The sequence below is a fragment of the Peromyscus leucopus genome, chromosome 1, assembly GCF_004664715.2.
Source record: "Peromyscus leucopus breed LL Stock chromosome 1, UCI_PerLeu_2.1, whole genome shotgun sequence".
In the NCBI taxonomy this organism is placed as follows: Eukaryota; Metazoa; Chordata; class Mammalia; order Rodentia; family Cricetidae; genus Peromyscus; species Peromyscus leucopus.
Window position 1 is genome coordinate 173202686 of NC_051063.1, and position 20739 is coordinate 173223424.

At 52.5% G+C, this 20739-nt stretch overlaps 1 protein-coding gene across 1 annotated transcript in view; it reads right to left on the reverse strand.

Moving 5' to 3' along the window:
- Positions 1-5644: 5644 nt before the first annotated feature.
- Nova2 (NOVA alternative splicing regulator 2) overlaps positions 5645-20739 on the reverse strand; it is a 34338-nt gene continuing 19243 nt past the window's right edge. The window contains 4 exon segments of the mRNA XM_028856142.2: positions 5645-6411; positions 6414-6506; positions 6509-7064; positions 15748-15914. Coding sequence (XP_028711975.1) covers positions 5984-6411; positions 6414-6506; positions 6509-7064; positions 15748-15914 — 1244 coding nt within the window. The 3' untranslated portion in view covers positions 5645-5983.

The window sequence follows — 20739 nt, forward strand, 5'->3', positions numbered from 1 at the left end:
TGGGGTCCATGGAAGCTAATACGTGGTGCACTAGGTCACACAACGGACACTGGGGGTGGGTGAGTGGGTGGGAGAGGTGGGCATGGCCCAGGCATGGCGATGGGGGGAGGGGAGGGGAGTGCGGTGACCCCAGCCAAGAGCTTCTGGAGGTGGCGGAGAGGAAGTGGGCGGCGGCGCTGGTCGGAGAGGATGGAAGGAAATCAGTTAAGAGGGGGTTGAATGGAGAAACTGGAGGCATGGCCACTTCACTCCCCACCCTACCCCTAAATTGGAATGCAGCAGAGCGGCCGGCAGGCAGGGGCCAACCGCGGGCTTGAACCTTTCCTTTAAGGGTTGGAGAAGGACCTTAGACGTTCATCTGACTACCTCTTTGCAAGAAAACACGACTAGCAGAGGTTAGCTTCAGGTCCCAGGGAGTATTCAGCAGTCAGTTCTCCAAAGACAGCCCCATCCCCAAAGCCATTCTTGGCGCGCCAGCCTCCAACAGATGAAGTGGAGGAGAGATTCAATTCTCAACTACACCGAGGTTCTTCAGGGAGCTTGGAGGATCCATTCCACAGATCTCGAGAACAGAGCCTTACTCTCCCGCCTCTGGTCGGGGGATCTGTGCACCCCAGGCCTGTCGGAGTTAATACTGTTATCTCGAAATCCTTAGCATTTTGGCGGGGCACACATTGGGCTTCTCCCAAATCGAACTGGGATGTGGACCATGCCTCCAGTAGCTGAGATGCCAACACAAATAAAAAAGGAAAGAGAGAAGGAGAGAGAGAGAGGAAAAAAAAAGAGAGAAAGACTCCCCACGTCGCCTGGCTCAAACCAAGTACAAAAGTGACTATTTACAATGAAGGCGTGGGGAGTGGGTGGGGCCGACTGCGAGGGCAGTCGGAGTGAGCGCTCGGCTGGGGAGGCCACGCCCCCTAGGCCCGCCTTTTAAAGGGTGCAAAGCCAAACAGCAAAGGTACTTCTAGAGGATCCCTGGGCCCCCAGGGGAGGCGGATCCTAAGGGGTGAGGGATGGGGATGGGGGCATGGGATGGGGAGGCATGGGCGCTGGGAGGAGATGGAGGAAAGGTAGCAACTGCCCCTAGCATCCCCCCTGGCCTCCCTGCCGGACACACAAGTTTTCCGTGGGATGAACACAGAAAGGGTTAATCAAAAGAGTTCGATGAGCGAATCTGACGGTCGAGTGGGGCGGGCTGGAGCAATGAGGCCGCAGGTTCCAGTGGTGGCCGGTGGTGATGGAGTCACTTAGAAGATGAAAGGTTGGTGGTTTTGGGGAGTGGGAGGAGGGTTGGGGGAGGGAGGGAGGAGGAGGGTCTCCCTATATTAGGTCTAAGGAGACGAGTGTCCTAGACTGGCTGAGAAGGGGTTAAAAACCCACAGTCTTCACCACCACCACCCTCCACAGAGACTCTCCCTCCCTCCTGCCACTCAGCGGGCGGTCGTCTAGGCCACTGGTGAGTGGGGACCCGCTGGACCGGACACACCAGCTGGGACATCAAGACCGCGCTGACTGTGGTGGAGAGGGCTCCGGACAGCGAGGCTGGGTGTCCAGACTCCACAGGGTGTAAACCAGGCTTCTCTGCCCCCGACCTGGGTATTGCGATTCTGTCCTCCCCCATGGTGACAACCAGTTCAGACTGTGACGACGACTGGCCTCGATTCCGGATGGCGCTTGGGGGCAGATGCATTGGGCACAGAGAAGGCCTGTCAGGCTGTCCGACAGGTGTGCAACCTAGTGAATCATCCTGGACGCCTAGATTGCCACCTTCACCGCCGCTCTGGTGAACGCTTTTGCAAATTAACCTTTTATCTTGGGCTCGAAACAGCAAGAGTCCGTGCAAAGGGAACCTCCTCTCCTCTGTCAAATAGCCGGAGACCAACCAGGCATAAAATAATAAGAATGGCGTTGTGGGGGCAGGGACGACGGACAGACGGACCGGCAGAAGAAACAGAACGGGTGGGATTCCAAGGGATTTGGTTGGCCAAGAGTGGAGGAAAAAAAAAAAAAAATACCGCGGGAAAACAAGTGGTACCGTAATATTCCGAGTATAGGTCTCCAACCATCTGTAAGACGACTCTTGCCAAGCTCCCATGATTCCCACCTACAAGTCCAGTACAGAGATGGCAAAATCACTGCCTTCCAATCCCCGCCCTGCTAATTATTGCGGCAAAATTTCCTCGCCCATGTAGAGATGGCTGGGAGAGGGCAAAGACGATGGACTGGGCAGGCTGGCTCAGAGCCCTGCCCAAGACGGAATGGAGAAGGTGAATTTGGCACTTTGGAACCCTTTTTGTCTTAAGTGCTTTGAGGCCCCCTCCCCAGCAACCACCCCCTTGGGCCAGCAGAAGAGGATGGAGTCTGTTTCTCCCTCCCCAATTTCTACAGATGTGCCCAGAAAGAGGCAAAAGGGGTTCTCCTTGGCTGGTGGAATTTGGGGGAGGGGAATCCAAAAAAGTAGGGGTTAGTTGAAAATGAGTATTTTTTTTTCTTTTTCTTTTTTTTTTTCTTATAAAGATTCTAAGAAAAACTCAGGGTGAGAGGAACGAGGAAGGGGATCCAATTTAGCTCAGCATCTGCAGGTGTTTCCTTTGCCTCTTAAGGGGCCTCCTCTAAGAGAGGTGTTTTCCTCCCTTCCATCTAAGATCCTCTCCCCCCCACCCCCCCAGATCGGCTCAGTTCCAAGGAAGTTTGGCACTTTTTGCTTTTAAAGGGGAAATGAAAGAATTGAGAATTTAGGAGGGGAAGGAGACAGACAGACGAAGATAGAGACAGGACAGAGAACAGTGGGGAGGGGGGGACCACAGGAGGGAAACCCAGTGGGCCATAGGGAGCCAGAGAAATAAAGAGAGAGGGGAATGCGGGGGAAGGTATTGGCAGCTGGAGGGCAGATGAAGAGACACGTCAATGCAGGCAACACTTATTAACTTATTAAGCACCTACTGGGTGCTGGAGTGGGGTGCAAGGAGGCCACTCAGACTCTTGGAGATCTGAATGGCTAACGGGCAGAGGAGGAGGCAATGGGTTTTGTTACTATTATTTTTAAAGTAATTCCCATCCCTGGTCTGCATCTGTGTCCCTTCTGGACAAACTACAGCACAGAAAGATTGAGGTCAGATTGCAGAAGGACCTTCAAGGGATAGGGAAGATGATGGATGGGAACTTCCCAGGGTAAAATGGGGGAAAGGTGTGTGGCTCCCCACTCACCAACATGGTGAGTGGACCTGCTTACTCGACTAGCAAACTGCCTTTCAGATAGCCCTGGCTGGTGGGGTAAGGGATCCCCAAGAAATGTTAATAGGGACGGGCATGTCCCACAGGCATCCAAGAGGACACTTTTCAGAGCTACATCTGTGTGAGAGGAGTACTGGACCCAGACTCCAGCCGATGGGCTTATAGAAAGCAGGCTGCCTAGGGGAGGATACACATGGTTTGCAAATGGCCTTTCTAACCCACCTCCCTATCCCGGACCTTGCTTCACCCCCCCACTCCTTCCCCTCCTCATAGGGCCTGAGGGCTTTACAGGGGGACATTCCAGCTAGATTCATTACTACCCACATGCAGGTGGAGCTACTAGGAAATACTGTAAGGTCATTTAAGAAGTGGAGGGGAGCAATGGCCCTGTGGGCCGCCCCCATCTCCAATCTCAACAGCCCCGAACCATAGAAGATATGTACAAAGTGGTATCAAGAATTGTTTTGGCACTAAAATCTCCATCAGGGCTCAGTGTGGAGATGAGGGGTAGGGGCAGCAGCGATAGGAGGTGGGAGATGGGGTGTGTGTGAAGGAAATGGGGCCTGCCCTTCACTGGGGAGATGAGGACATGGAAAAGTCACCCCAGTGCCCAAGCTATTCCATTCCGGTGGAAGGGCTGGGGGGAGGAAAGAGTCAGTGCGAGGTACCTCGAAGGCTATTGCTTTCTAGGGATTTTCACATTTTGATTTGGGGGTGGCTCTCTAGCTTGGGGGTAGGGGGCCTCCCAGGCTTCAGGGGTAGGCATTGTCTGGGTGGCTTCTCTCCTCTCCGCTCCTTTGTAGGGATAGAAATAAGGAGGCCAGATATCCCCAAAGCCATGGAGAAGAGCAGGGTCTGGAAGACCTAGGAGAGAGGATGGAGGAGGGAGCAGGAGGCATGGGGTGCCCCTCCCCCAGAGATGCTGATGATGGAGCCAGGGTTCTGAGGACCCTGCTTGGGGTTGGAGGAGTTGAAGGTGTCCTCCAACAGGAAGGGGGAGATGGGAGGGAACAGGGGTGCGTCTCAGCAATCCTAGTCTATAGGTTTTTTTTTCAGGCCCTGACATCTGTCTTTAGAGTTGATCAGAGCCACCATGCTAAGTGAATCACTCCCAAAACAACTCTCAGGGCAGCCTGCCTTGCCGCACTCTCGCCAGAATCTTCTGAGCCTAAGGTTGAGCACACTCAACGTTTCTGACCTACCAGACGTCTCACTAACAGCTGCCTGGAAGCCAGCCACCAAGCCAACTGAATTCATCAGACCACGCAAGGCGTTTCAGCCCGAGATGCCCTAAGCTTTGCAAGGCTCACTGAACTCTATACCAGACCACGCTGGCCTGACTGAGCCACCATACATTTGGCTCATCCATCAATGAAATGAAGCCACGTAGACACAGGCATGCACACAGAAGGCAGGGGTGGGGAAGGGGGGATCTTTAGCAATTATTTTCACTGGCTTCATCTCCCATTCTTGCCTGTGAAGGCAAGCTCATAGATGGCATGTGTGGATGGAGATGACCCTGACAGTATTTTTTTTTTTTCTCTTTAGAATCCTCTATGTTAGATCCAAGTCCCATCCTTCTGTCTCTTCCTCCTAGGGATCCCCCTCCCCCAGGGCCAACACCCACCAAAGAGGAGTGTGGAAGGAGGAGGGGCATGAAGGGATTGGCCACTGTCCAACACAGGAAGCGCATGCTTCATCCCGATGATGCCACAAGAAGTGACCTCGAGATTCCATAGGAAGTACATGCCCCTGCCCCTGGCATCACGGAAGTGACTTTGAGGAAGGGTTTTTGTTGTGACCTCACGGGAAGTGGTTTTTTTTTCCTCTCTCACCAGTACAGGAAGTGGCCTCTGAGGAAATACTTCCTATGACATCATAGGGAGTTACTGGAAGCACCCTATAAATACTTGATTCAGTGACATCACAACGGGGACCCTCGTTTCTCTACCAAAAGCCACGAGAAGCCACAGCAACTGTTCCTGCGCTTCTCCCAACACCGCGGCTCACAGGACCCGAGGCATCCCAGAGCTGGCATCATTTCCAGCAGGAACATATCTGCTCAACGAAGAGAGTTACACTTCCAACCGAGAGAATACTGCAGGGGGACAGTGGAGCTTAGGAAATGTGGGAATCCTGGGGCGGGGGGTGGGGCGGCTATGTTCCAACCCCTCATTTCAGCTCTGACTCCTGGGTGGCTACCTCTACTCCTCTGCACTCCGCACTTCCCCAGGATCTGGAACTGCAATCAGAGAGGCAGGATGTTGTGTCTGGGGGAGGCACCTCATTCCAGGTGACCTGGAGGCTCCCTCCCCTCCTCCCATATGTCAACAAAAATCTTATAAAGGAAGGGGGGGGGTCCTTATCAAAAAAAGAAGAAAAAGTTAAAAAGGAAAAAAAAGGAGGGAAAGAAAGAGAAAATAACGCTTTGTTTTCTATTAAAATCAACAAAATGCAATATATACAGATATCACATAGACCTGGACCCTGGGAGGCGGGTCAGGCCCAGTTAAGCACAGGGAGGGAGAGAAGAGGGGTCAATTCGAGGCTGGGGAGGGGCTCTTGAGAGCCCCCTCCCCAGCCGTCACTCAATCCTGCCTATGACTACCAGAAGGGAGGGTGCAGCCAGGCCTACCCCAGCCCCATCCCAAGCCAAGCAGGAGTCACACCAAGCTGAAGTCTGGCGGGAGCTGGGAGAGGAGGAAGAGGGAGGAGGAGCGGGAGGGGGTGGGGACGCACACCACAGGCCTCATCCCACTTTCTGTGGGTTTGAGGCCCTCACCCCCTGCTCGTAGGTGACCCGCTGGCTGATGAGGTATTGAGCGGCTTGCGTGGCCGCGGGGCTGCCCGTGATGGTGACCCGCCGGTTCCGCGTGCCGGGCAGGAACTCGCCCTTCTTGGAGATCTGGATGCGCGCACCCGTCAGCTCCTGGTACTCCACCAGCGTCTTGCCCCCTTTGCCCAGGATGGCCCCCACCAGGTTCTCGGGCACCGCGATCTCCACCAGCTCCTTGGCGCTCTCGGCCGCCAGCTTTTCGGCCGTCAGGAAGCCGCCGGCAGCCCCGGCCGCAGCCGCGGCGGCCACCAGGGGCGCGCCCCCCGCTCCAGCCGCGCCCCCCGCGCCCGCACCGAGGTAGCCGTTGGCGGCCGCGGCCAGCGCGAAGGAGCCCAGCGCTCCGGGGGCGGTGGCGGTGGCGGTGCTGCCCCCGCCCCCGGCCCCGCCCCGGCGTCGCCCGCGTAGGACGCCAGGAGGTTAGCTGCGGCGGCGGCGGCGGGTTGGCGCCCGCGGCCACCGCGGCCAGGACGCCCGAGGCGGCGGCCGAGTTGAGGCCCAGGCTGAGCGAGTTGGTGTTGTAGCCGTAGCTGGCCAGCGTGTTGAGCGCCGTGCTGATGGCCAGCAGGTCGGTGCCCGAGAAGGCGGGCAGCGCGGCGGGGAAGGCGCCCACGCCCGCCAACCCCGCCGGGCCTAGCAGACCCGAGGCGGCGGCGGCAGAGGCGGCGGCCGCGGCGGGCAGCACGTCGGCCGGGCTGGCGTAGGGCGAGCCGGTGGGGTTGGAGTTGGCCACGGGCCCCGCCACGTTGGCGTAGCTGATGTTGAGGCAGCTGCTGCTCTGCGGGTCTTCCTGTACCTTCTGCACGATGGCGCTCACGGCCTTGTGCACCTGCTCGGGCTCGCCGCTCACGGTCACCACGCGCTCCTGCAGGTTGATGCCCTCGGGCTTCTGCGACAGCTGCACCCAGGCGCCGGACTGTTCCATCACCGCCTTCACGGTCGCTCCCCCCTTACCGATGATCAGTCCCGCCGTGCTGTTGGGGACGATGAGCTTGGCCTGCGTAGAGGAGAAAGAGACAGAGTCTGCGCCGGGGAGAACGGGGCGCGCAGCCGTCTCAAATCAATTCTGGGTTGTTTTGTCTTTCTTTCCTCCAGTGTCCATCATCAGGCTCACCGCGGTCCCCTGATAAGCCGGGACAGCCCTACTGGTTCCTAAAGGAAAATTTGGAACTATCTGGCGGGGTATAGTGCTGTATGCCTGTAATCCCAGCACTCCAGGCAGGAGGATGTCAAGTTTGAGGTCAGCCTGAGCTATAAGTACATAAGCAAGACCCCATCTCAGGGGAAAACAGGAAGAAAAAAAAAATGCAGATCTTAGCAATCCCCCAGCCACCCTGGTCCACGTTCCTGGGACCTCGAACGCTGCTTCTTCCGTGGCAGGTAAAAGTTTATTAATGGCGTACCCACTAGGAGCCCATCTTGAGTCTGCTCCAAGCCTGCGCCATCCCTTCCGACTTCTGTCCTTGTGTGCTCTGGCTCCTAGTCTCCCCTCCAAGGGCTTCGGATCTTACTTTACAAATTTCTCTCTCTCCCTCCCTCCTTCCCCTTCTTCTCCGCTCTCCTCTCCCCTCTCTTAGCCCAGGCTGGCTTGAAACTCATGGTCCTCCTGACTCAGCCTCCTGATTTCCCCCTCAAACTCTTGTGTCAAAATCCACACCGCAGAATCCGACCAGCACCTCGGAATGTGTTTGTGGTTGGGGGCACGATGTTGGTGTGGTTTTGAATGCCGGTAGTTCTAGCACACACAGGATGCTCAAACAAGAGGGCCGTGAGTTCAAGAACAGCCTGGGCAACATGGTGAGTTCGGGCGAGCCTGGCCTACACCTCGAGACTTTAAAAACAAAACAAGACAGCAACAACAAAACCAAACAAACACCAAAACCAAAAGAAGGAGTCTGGGGAACCACCCTGTGATCTAGCTAATTGCTTTCTGGAATCTGGGTATGAACTGTGATATCATTTTTTCCACTGTGGTCCCACCTGAAGAGTTACATGTTAAAACCCACCTCATTTACAGCAAATTGCCTGCCTTTTATTTCTCTTGTATTTAGTTTCTTCCCCATTTTTATTTTGTTTTGAGACAGAGTCTTACTAATGTCTTTGGACTTGCTGCGTAGACCTGGCTGGCTTTGAACTCACAGAGATCTGTCAGCTTCTGCCACTCTGGTGCTGGGATGTCAATTACGAACTATATCCATCTCTTCGACAGTTGGTTTAACTTAGTGTGTGTGTGTGTGTGTGTGTGTGTGTGTGTGTGTGTGTGTGTGTAGGTCAGAGGGCACTCACATCACTGTATCCACCGTTCTTTGTGGGTTTCACAGTGAGGGCTCAGGCTGTCAGACTTTGTAGGACCAAGCACTTTTGACCCACCGAGCCTTCTCCCTGGCCTGGTCTTCTGTGTTTAAAAAAGATGCATAAGAACAATAAAGTGTGAGGTGCATCCATGTAACGGAGTAGTATTTGGGATAAATACGAAGAGCTGGCATAGCTCACGCTGTAACATGGGTGCCCTTAGAAAACAAGCTGAGTGGAAGAGGCCAGACATCAAAGGCCACGTGGTTTCATTTACGTGACTGTCCAGAATATGCAAATCCACATGGACAGAAACTGGTTAGGGGGCTGGAGAGATGGCCCAGCGGTTAAGAGCGCTTGCTGCTCCTTCAGAAGACTCGAGTTTGGTTCCCACATCGAGTGGCTCACAACTGCCTCTAACTCCAGGCCCAGGGGATCCAACACCTCTGGCTCCCACAGGCACCTGCATTCATGTGCACATACCCATATGCAGACACACAGACCTACATGTAATCAAAAAATAATAAAAAATAATTTTCTTTTTTTGAGACTGGGTCTCACTATAGCTCTGGCTGTCCTGGAACTCACTCTGTAGACCAGGCTGGACTTGAACTCCTCAGAGATCCACCTGCCTCTGCCTCCCGAGTGCTGGGATTAAAGGTGTGTGCCACTGTACCCGGTTATAAAAACGGATCTTTATATTTATTTATTTATTTTTGTGTGTGTGTGTTTTGTCTGCATGTATGCATGCATAGGATCCTGTCTCCAGAAGCCCGTGAAGGACAGCAGATCCCTGGGAACTGGTGTTATAGACGGTTTGTTAGATGGCAGGTGGGTGCTAGGAATTGAGCCCAGGTCCTCTAGCAGAGAGGCAAGAGCTCTTCCCAGCTGAGCCAGTGCTCCGGCTCCAAGGACTGAGTTTGAATCCCCAGCACCTGTGTAGAACGCCAGGCATGGCTCTGCGTGCTGTGACCCTAGCGCTGGGGACGGAGGGGTAGACCCCAAGAGCTTCCTGGCGAGTCATCCCATCCAGCGGGCCTCTAGTTTCGGCAGTAGACACTCAAGGGTCTCTGGAGGCAGACTCCCAGCAATCTGCCGTGGCCTTAGCGTGCTCCTCGGCCCACATGAAACATAAAATAGGTTAGTGGGTGCCCGAGGGAGGAGACAGGGCCCGGGGTGACAGCCACAGGAATAGTAGAAATCTTCTGGAATTCGATGGTGGCTCTGGTTAGCCACACGTTTTATACTTAAAAATATATTTTATGATTTTGTACGTATGGGTGTTTTGCCTTCGTGTATGTATGTGTACCACGTGTGTACCCTGGTGCCTGCAGAGGCCAGAAGAAGGTATCAGATCCCCTGGGACTGGAGTTACAGATGGCTGTGAGCTGCCATGTGGGTGCTGGGAATCCAACCTGGATCCTCTGGAAGAGCAACCAGTGCTCTGAACTGCTCAGCCATCTCCCCAGCTCCCTCGGTTTGTTTTTGTTTTTTTAAGACATGGTTTCACATAGCCCAGGCTGGCCTGGAACTCACTATGTAGCTGAGGACGATCTTGGGTTTCTGATCCTCCTGCCTCCACTTCCTGAGCTCTGGGAATGCAGGCTTACATCACCACACCCTGCTTGATTTTATATTCTATGACTGTATTTCTATGAGTGTCCAGAACAGGAAAATCTGTAGACACAGAAAGCAGATTAGTGGTGGCTTAGAGAGGAGGAAAGAATTAGCTGGGGAGGGGATTGAGGGGTGAACCAAGCGGGTCAAGGTTTCTTTGGAGGGTTGGTGAGATGGCTCCATGAATAAAGGCACTTGCCACCAAGCCTGAGGACCTGGGTTCGGTCCCTGGGACCCACATGGTGGAAGGAGAGAACCAATGATTGTAAAACGCACCTACTCTTTCACCCAATAAATAAATAAGTGTAGAAAAATGTTTTGAAGGATTTCTTTTGGAAGCTAGCCATGATGGCACATGACTGTAATCCTAACATTCAGGGACTTCAGCGGTAGGATCAAGGGTAGTCTGGGCTACATAGTGAAACCTCATCTCAAAACAAAACAAAGCAAAATTAAACAAGTACAAAGAAAAACCTATCGAGATGAAACAAATACAATTTTAACTGGCCATGATGACACATACCTTTATAATCCCAGTACTTGGGAGGCAGAGGAAAGTGGGTCAGCATGAGTTCAAGGCCACCCTGGGTCTACAGAGTGATAACCTGTCTTTAAAGAATTTTTTTTTGTTGTTTTAAAAGATTAACTTGGGAGGTGAGAAAGTGTTCTAAAACTAACTGGTGGCGGATGCACATCTCTACGTACACACTGAGTCTTTGAGCTGCACACTTCCCGGTTTTGCCTGATAGTGGGCATTCAACCGTGGGATTCACACGTGCCAGGCAGGCGCTCCACCACTGAACTGTACCCCCAGCTCTCCTTTTTACTTTTTTGAGATGGAGTCTCCCTCAGTTGCCCACCTACCCTTGAACACACTATGTAGACAGTCCTACCCTCCTGCCTCAGGCTCCTGGGTAACGGGCATTAGAGGCGTGGGCCACCAGCCCTGGCTGACTCCATACTTAAGCAAATGGCTGGTATGCAGACTGTGTTTGATGTTTCCGGGTTAGCCAGATGCTGGAGTCATCTGGGACGAGGGAACCTCAGTTGGAAAAATGCCTCTGGCAGACTGGCCTGTAGGCAAGCCTGTGGGACAGTCTTTTGATTTATGGTTGATGTGGGAAGGCCCAGCTCACTGTGGGCGGTGCCACCCCTGGGTTAAGGAAGCCAAGGCCAGCAAAGCCAGCAAGCAGCATTCCTCCGTGGTTTCTGCTGTAGTTCCCCCTGCCAAATTCGTGCCTTGGCTTCCTCTGATGGTGGACTGCCACCTTATGCCAAATAAACCTTTCCTTCCCCAAATTGTTTCTGGCCAGTGTTTTATCTCAGCAATGGAATCCCGAGTAAAACACAATGAAACTGCTAAGTCATTTAAAAATGCATTTCAACCTTTAATAAGGTTTTCCGTTTACCGTGTGCCACGGTGCGGGGGAGGGCAGTGACCAGAGGGGACAATTTGTGACAATTTTCGGGAGTCAGTTGTCTCCTTCCACGATCGTTCTGGGGATCCAACTCAGGTGGGCAGGTGTGGCAGCAAGAGCCTTTACCGACTGAGCCATCTCGCCAAGCTGAACTGGCTAAATCCAACTCATGTTATACAGCTACTATGTATCTACATTTCAAAAGACTAGAAGGAAAGACTTAGAACATTTTCTTCACAGTGACTGTGAAGAAAAGAAAGCCAGGCATAGTATCCCATACATGTAATCCTAGTACTCAGGGAGCTGAGGCAGGAGGATAACTGAGAGTTACGGGCCAGCCTGGGCTACGTAGTGAGTTGCAGGCTAGTCTACCATACAGAGTGAGTCGCTACCTCAAAACAAAAACAGAAACAAGAACAGCAGCAAAAGGAAACAAGGAAACAAACAAGGAAAATCCCAAGAAGAAGATGGCAGCTGCCTTCAGGACAAGCTCTGAATTACAGCACCAAAGAATTCAACATTCGTAGGTGCGGACTCACAGAGTCCTGAAACACATTCAAAACCCACGAGAGAGACAGAGAGAGAGAGAGAGAGAGAGAGAGAGAGAGAGAGAGAGAGAGAGAGAGAGAGACACACATGAGAACTGAAACCTTCAGATTGTCTCCTGAACTCCACAACGTGGCCATAACAACATGAACATGCATGTACACAATATTCTTTTTTTTTTTTTTTTTTTTTTTTTGGTATTTTGAGACAGGCTTTCTCTGTGTAGTTCTGGTACCTGTCCTGGAACTCACTCTGTAGCCCAGGCTGGCCTCGAACTCACAGAGATCCACCTGGCTCTGCCACCGGAGTGCTGGGGTTAAAGGTGTGCGCCACTGCCGCCCGGCCACTTTTTTTGTATTTTTTTGTCTCTCTCCCTTTTTTTTTTTTCATGCACACAATAAATGTGAAAAAAAATTTAAAAAGGAGAGATACCCCCCACCCCCCAAAGTACCAAATCTCGGAATAAGAGTATATACTGAGAAAAGGATTTTTTATTTAAATTGCAGAGTCAGAGGTCTAACTAGAGATCCTCTTGCCTCAGCCTCTCGGTGCTGAGATGACAGGTGTGTACGTGATGATGGGCCCAGAATCTTGGAATCACAGAGCATAGCCCTTGGAGGCAGGTTGAGAGGCCAGAGGAACACCTGTTATCTGCCTTTGGGATTTACAAGCTCATGGAAAATTCCAAACAGGACTACCAAGGACAGAAGCCCTGACAGTGGCAGCCAGCACTTGCCAGGGGTTTTTGTCAAAGTTCTGTATGGCAGCTGAGCATAGTGGCTTATGCCTGTAACCCAGCACTTTCAAAGCTAAGACGGGAAGATTCGCCCTGAGTTTGAGGCCACCTTGAGCTACATAGGGGATTCTAGGCCAGCCTGGGCTACAGAGTGAGACCTTGCGTCAAAATAAAAAAGTAATAAAAATAAATAAAAATACTGAACTCTAAGAATGGGATCAACCTTTGAAAGCCAGCAGCTGCTGGAGAATCATGGCTTCTTTTGAGACGTCTCCAAAATGTGGAAATGGTTTGTGCTCCCCAATGAGAAGAATTGGGGGTGGCTGGTCATGGGCTATGTTGTCCCTGTTAAGATGGCCTGCCCTTCAGAGAGACACAGCCCTTAATGCTTTTTAGTCCCTTCCTGAATCTTGAAAACATTTGAATGTACAGTCCTGGTTGGATGTAGCTGCTGTACCATAGCAGAAGAGAAGCCGAGGCCTGCAGAAAGGAAGCGTCTAACAGAAGCCCAGAGTGGAAGAGAGGCGGATGGCGGTCCTGATTGAGGCGAGTCCTGTAACCGGAGTCAGTGGGTTAAAGTGCTTGCTTCACTAGGCCTGACTACTTGAGTGGCAACTCTGGAACCCATGTGGTGGAAGGAGAAAGCCAACTCCCACAGATTGCCCTCTGACCTACACACACACACACACACACACACACACACACACACACACACTAAATGTGGGAGGAAATGCTGTAACAGTGCTGAGGCTGTAGATCAGTTGGTGGATTTTTGTGCTTAATATGCACAAAGCTCTGGGCTGAATTTCCAGCACCAGAGAGACAGGATTTGGGGGTGCACATGTGTAAACCCAGCACTCAGGAGGTGGGTGGTGGTAGCATGGGCTACCTAGTGAATCTGAGGCCAACCTTAATTTAAAAAAAAAAAAAGCCCTATGTCCAAAAAAATAGGTTTCTGAGATGACTCAGTGGATTGAAACTTCAAGGATGGAGTTCAAATCCCCAGCACCTTTGTGAAAACCAGGCAGGTGTGGGGGTTGTACATAGTCACAGAACTCAGGAGGTAGAGACCGGGCATCCTCGGAGCCTGCTGGCTAGTCAGGCTGGCCAGTTCAGCAACAGACCCTCGCCTCCATAAATAAGGTGGAGAAAGACTGAGGAAGACACCTGACACACACACACACACCCCGTACACATATGCACACGTGAGTGCACCTATGCACACGTAAACACTCTTCATATACACAAGCACATCACACACACATGCCAAATAGAAAAACGGGAAAGAAAGCCACATATGGTGGCTCAGGCCTCTAATGCTAGCACACGGAAGCCTGAGGCAGGAGGATCACTGTGAGTTCAAGACCAGTGTCAGCCACAGTATGAGCATGAGCCCTGTCTCAAAACAAAGTCCAGAACAGCTACCATTTTGTTTTTGAAGGGGAGAGAAGAGTCTTGCTGTGTAGCTCAAGATAGCCTGAAACTCTCTCCATCCTCTTGCCTCCACCACCCCAATGCCAGATTACAATGTACCACCCTGCCCAGGGCATTTTGTTTGAACTGTTTGTGTACTAGGCATCCACGCTAAATGCTTTTCAAACACCGATGTGCTAACCACCATTCACAAATCTATCTATACCATAATAAATCTCATTTTACAGAATGAGAAAAACCAGGCAAGGAGCAGTCACAATCTTGTCATCTGCTCAGGGCCACAAAAGTAGTAGGGAAGAACAGAGGATTCAACTCCAATGCGCCTCCACAGCCTGGGCCTCCAGCCATGCGCTCTCTCATTTTTTGAAGCCTCGGAATTGATAAGAAAGGATAGATCCTGGTTCTGAAACCTTTCGTGACCGTCCTGTGTGAGTGTAAGGCCTATGTGGTACTGATCCCATTTCCCACGCCACATCCAGAAACACTCGATGAGTCCCCACTCTTTTGTGGCCACCACCAAAGCGGAGGGAGGGGGCCATGTCCTTCTCTCTAAGCTGCGTGGAATCCACGCCCTGCCGGGTGTGAAGGCATTTCGGAGAGACCTGGCTGGGCGCTAGGAGCCCAGCCTCTTCAGCACCAAGGACAGCAGCCTCGCGCGCGAAGCCTCAAGCCCGCAACGTTTTGTTTTGTTTTGGTGGGTGGCGGTCACCAGGAACGCGTTCCTCCAGGGCTTTCCTCCCACCGTGTCCCCAGGATTTAGGAGAATTCAGATTTATGGTCTCCTCAATGCCAAGGCTGAAGAATCCCAGCACCTTAAAACCAAGCCTTTGCTTTCTAGATGGACTTGAAGGCGCTCTCGCAAGCGCCCTGTTAGCCGGCGCAAGGGCTTTTCTCCTTTGTGTCAAGAGTTCATGTATACGGGAGTGAAGAGAAAACCCGGAGCGCTTGTATCCATCCATCCCTGCGTTCCTCTTCTCAGCCCCATCCTCCCACTGGGTCAGGTCCTCAAAAACAAAAAACAAACCCAAAAAAAAAAAAAAAAAAAAAAAAAAAAAAACCAAGACTGCAAATCAGGGACTTTCCGAAGGGCCCACCTGGCCCAGGCGCAACATCGTCATGGCAACCAGAGAGGCTCAGGAACCCATTGGTCCGCTCTCTGCCACACCCCTTACACCACCGCTTCCTGGTAACTAAGGCAACTGAGAGGCTGCCTTTTCTTCTCCATCCTTTCTAGACAGGGTTGGGTAGGGTGGGGACCGGCCCCTCTCTTCCGCTAAGCAAAGCACGATATCCCCATAATGGGTATTAGGGAGGAGGCGGGAGATAAAGAGGCTGTTTCTAGAATTCTGGAGGGGTTGGGCTGTCACTGAAGTCACTTCCGGCGAACACAGGAAGTAGGAGGCAGGTTCCTTTGAGAGACAAGGGTGGGAAGGAAAGGAGCTGGAGTGTCTCCGGAAGGATGGATGGATGGGAGTGCCAGCCTTGATCCCCAATCCCTCTGAATCCAGCCCGCTCCCAGCAGTATGGAGCCCTATCTAGACTATTAGAGCCGACTTCCGACTATTAACCACCAGCAGGCAGGCATTTGACACACACATCGCATCTTTAACAGAACCCACTCTCCTTTCCCAGCTGACCTGCTTGGCTCTGTCGGGGTTCATCGTGGTTTGGGGTTGAAGAATGTTGACCACCTCGGGCTTGGTCATCGCTTGAGGGATTTCTCGGACCTTCTCTGCGATAAAGCTGTGAACGGCATTCAGGGCCTCTGCCGTGCCCTGTACTAGGCACACCCGTTCTGTAGTTCCTGTTAAGCAAGGGGCAGAGGCGGGCACACATATGAGACAGCAATGGGAGACATTCCTGACAGACTGGACCCATTTCGTGGGAAGGGTCTGGGGCGTGAGGTGGACCAGCTGATGTGGGTGATTGGTTCATGGTGGGTAGCTAGCTGAGAGAATGAATGGAATCCCTGTTTTATAATCTGTACTTTATCTCCCTCCCCTGAAACAACCCCGTGGGGATGGGAGAATTGATGCTTAAGTGCCCACAGCAGCCCTGGGCACGGGAGGTAGGGCTCAGCTGCCTCTTCCCAGTTCTTGTGGGCGCCCCTTGGTTGCTGTGGCAACCATTCACTCGCCACTCACCCCCCTCTTCTTGCAGAAGGGGAGAGCTTAGGCCCGAAACGGTTGCCACAGTAACTGGAACCCCCTTATCGGTCTGGCTGGCCGGGTCCTCAGCCCACCCCCAGGGGGATGAAGGATGAGGCTCGGTTGCCATGGCAACTGCTGAAAGCCTACAGCGCCTGGCCTCTGGGCTTTTGGAGAGGATGGGGAGAAGATGGGGGATGGGGGAGGCAGAAGAGAGGCCAGAGTGCAGCCTAGACCCACCAGATGGAGGTCTGGGGGGTGGGGGGAGGGCAAGGGGTGTGCTTAGGGGAAGAGCAGGCGAGGTCAAAGGCAACTCTTAGAGAATGGGAATCCAGAGACTGGGAATAGAGGGCGGGGTAGCCAGCTTGCCTTTCTGGAGATCCTCCAGGTATTGGCTGCAAGTCTGACCTGGCATTCTCTGTATGTGCTATGTGTGTATTGGGGAAGGGGAGGAGAGAGAGAAGCTGGGTGATGCTGAAATGTATGCACGGAGGAGAAAGACTAGGTGACACTGCGATCTGTGTGTGCACCTGAGGCTGCCCTTAGGGAGCTATGTGAGTATCTGTATACTTGGGCAGGGTTGGAAAGATGACCATATTGGGTGTGCGTCTAAGCAAAAGACCAGAAGAGATTGCAATAGAAACATACTGTGTGCTGAGGACATGGTTTAGCAATAGAACATCTGTCTAGAATCCCTCAGTGAGGGGCTGGGGACATGACTCAGTAGTAGAGCACCTGCCTAGAATCCCCCAGTAAGGGGCTGGAGGTGTGGCTCAGTGGTACAGCACTTGCCTAGAATCCCCTAGTGAGGGGCTGGGGTGTGGCTCAGTGGTAGAGCCCCTGCCTAGAATCCCCCAGTGAGGGGCTGGGGTGTGGCTCAGTGGTGGAGACCCTGCCTAGAATTCCCCAGTGAGGGGCTGGGGTGTGGCTCAGTGGTAGAGCCCCTGCCTAGAATCCCCCAATAGGGGTTATGATTGTAACTCAGCCAGGCACTTGCCTAGAATACACAAGGTCCTGGATTAAATCCCCAGACACACACACACACACACACACACACACACACACACCCCAAGACAGGCAATATAACAGAACGACTGGAGTAACAAGGTTTGGAGCTCGAAGACTTCGGCAGATAAGCAACAGAGGCTGTGCAGTGACCTGTCCGTGTCCTCAGCCTGCAACTGTAGGAGCCAGACAAAAGAATAGGGCACACCTCCAGGTGCTCCCAAGCTATCTGGGTGGTGAGCGAAAATATTTGTACACACACACACACACACACACACACACACACACACACACACACACGGGAGTCAGTCACCAGCCTTTTATTGGCTGTGTGAATGTGAGGACACCGGCAGACTTAAGCGACTGTATGAGGCTGTTTGGTTGGCAGGTGTACTGGTTGGTATATGTGCACATTTCCAAGTGTGTGCATCACAGAGAAACAAAGAACCCTCAACCGCGCCTGACCTGTGTGAGAATATGAGTGCGTTGGTGTGCCTGGGCCTCTCTGATGTGATGTGTGGACGTCTCTGTCCCCAGGAGGGACTCAGCTTGTACCGCCAGCTCCCTGGGTCTGTAAAAGGTTTTGAATGTGTGCCAGGTCCTGTGTCTGTGTGTCTGGGACACTTAGTGCTGAGTGTCATTGTCTGTGGAGCACTTCAGTGCGGCGTGCTTGGTGTCCAGCCCTGACCCGTCCGTCCCTTGCCGTCTCTCAGCCTGGCCCGTCAACCCCGCCATGCATCTGGGGTGTCCCTGTCCGTTGGCCAGTCGGGATGCTGAAAGCCCCTACCCTTGCCCTTGGCAATGTGATCCTCACTTTTATGTCCCCTTCACCCAAGAACAATAGCTTGGTGTGGGCCAAGGGTGAGTCAGCTGTAGGCTGACTCTGTCTGGGTGTAAATAGGAAAGGGTGTGGGTTGGGCTGGGAATGAGGGTGGGGATGGGGGGTGGAGGTGGGGTGGGGGAAACCCCAGGGATAGTGTGGGAGACGTGGCCAGGGTCGCCATCTCTGCAAGGCTTCCTTCCAACTCAGGAAGTCTGTGTGCATCCGCCCCTGTGCAGTTCTTACCCTGGGGTCCACAGAGTTTGGTAAGGGAGACCCTGTTAAGCCCTGAAAAAAAGTGTCCTATAATAACAGCTGGTGGTTACATAACACTCAGCGCCAGGCCCTGTTCTGAGGACTTGGTGTCTGTTCACTTGGCATATGAGGCAGGCCCATGTCTTGGTTGCCTTGATGTCCTGTTAAGGACACACAGAGGACTCTGGTCTTGTCCTAGATCACCCAGGTGGTACAGAATCATCAGAGCTTGTGTGTGTGTGTGTGTGTGTGTGTGTGTGTGTGTGTGTGTGTGTGTGTGTGTGTGCACGGTTCCGGGGACAGATAACCTCAGGCATTGGTCCTCACCTTTCACTTTATTTGAGATAGGGTGTCTTGCTCTCCGCTCTGTAGCAGGCCAGACTGGCTCTTCTACAAGCATTTGGAGATTCTCCTGTCTCTGCCTTGCATGTAGTCGTAGAGGCACTGGGGTTACAGACATGCCCCTCTGCACCCTACCTTCCATGGGTCCTAGGACTTGAACCCAGGTACCCATATTCGCACGGCCAGTGCAGCTCAGTTGATTCCCCGGGTCCGCCATCAGGCTTTCTCAACACAGGTGTCTGGCTTCAGAATTCAGTCTTTTTTTTTTTTTTTTTTTTTTTCCAGCTTTGAGGCAATGTCTTTCTTTGCACCCCAGATTGGCCTTGAACCTGCCATCCTCCTGCCTCAGCTTACCAATTACTGAGGTGTCACAGCTATACCACCATACCTCGTGTGCTAGTTTCTGTCTGTACTCTTAATCCTAATCCAGCCAGTGCTAAACTTGAGATTCTTTGAGTTGTCTTCCCGTTCCAACCTCCTACAGATGTACACTACCATGCCTGGTGTGTGTGTGTGTGTGTGTGTGTGTGTGTGTGTGTGTGTGTACTAGAAGAGAGTGCCATATCCCCTGGAACTGAAGTTATAGGTAGATGTTTGTGAGCTGCTTGATGTGAGTGCTGGCCCTCTGAAGGAGCAGCAAGTGCTCTTAACTGCTGATCCATCTCTCCACCCCGAAGCTTTGCTTTTTAGTGATTTATTTATTTTCACCCTGGCTAGCCTGCATGAATGTTTGTTCCTGCAGTGCTCCTGGAGGCCAGAAGAGGGCGGCAGATCCAAGGGAATTGGAGTTACAGATGGCTGTGAGCCACCATGTGGGGTGCCGGGAACTGAACCTGGTTCCTCTGGAAAAACAGCCAGTGCTCTTCACCACTCAACCATCTCTCCAGCTTTGAAGCTTTGCTTTTAATGTCAAGGAAGAACATGAATGACGTTATTTAGTAGATACTTCAGATCTTATACTTTGGGGCTGGAGATGTGGCTCAGTGATAAGGGACCTGCCTGGCAATCCTGAGGCCCTGGGTTCAATTCTTGGCACTGAAAAAAGAAAAAGAAAAGAGGAAAAAAAACTTTAACATCGTACATTTATAGCCTGGTGGTGGTGATGGACACCTTTGCCTATAATCCCAGCACTTGGCAGGCAGAGGCAGATGGATCTCTGTGAGTTCCAGGCCAGCTTGGTCTACAAAGCCAGTTCCAGGATAGTCAGGGCTACACAGGGAAATCCTGTTTCAAAAAACCAATAAATAATTAAACAAACAAACAAACAAATAAATAAAAATAAAAAAAGGAAAAGAAAAAGAGGATTTTATACTTTGGTGCAGCTACATTATAAATCAATAATAATTATGAGGATCGCCACATTTGTGCTTTGCTTGTGGGAGTCAGGTTCAGAGCTTTTTACTGACACCCCAACTCTGAAGGTGTTTAAGCTTGACGAGGGAAGTGATGTGGTCAGGAGTCTTTGGGTCAGTATTGCCTTCCCCGGTTCTCCACTTCATCATGAAAAACCCCAAAGGGTTGAACCTAACTTTCGGGCCCCATTACTAAGATGAGGCACCTTTTGTGTGTTCTGATCTCTTCTCTTTTGGGTTAAAGGCTGGGCAGGCTTAGCTGTGTGAAGCAGACAAGTGTGTGTGTGTGTGTGTGTGTGTGTGTGTGTGTGTGCAGTGTGTGAAAATCTTAGTCCCACACTGGCTTTTTGGTTTTTGTTATTGGAGATTGAGCCCCTGCAGGATCTTCATATGCTAGGCAGGGGCTCTACCACTGACACAGGTCCCCAGCCCCTCACTGGGGGATTCTAGGCAGGGGCTCTACCACTGAGCCACACCCCAGCCCCTCACTGGGGGATTCTAGGCAGGGGCTCTACCACTGAGCCACACCCCCAGCCCCTCACTGGGGGATTCTAGGCAGGGGCTCTACCACTGAGCCACACCCCCAGCCCCTCACTGGGGGATTCTAGGCAGGGGCTCTACCACTGACACAGGTCCCCAGCCCCTCACTGGGGGATTCTAGGCAGGGGCTCTACCACTGAGCCACACCCCAGCCCCTCACTGGGGGAT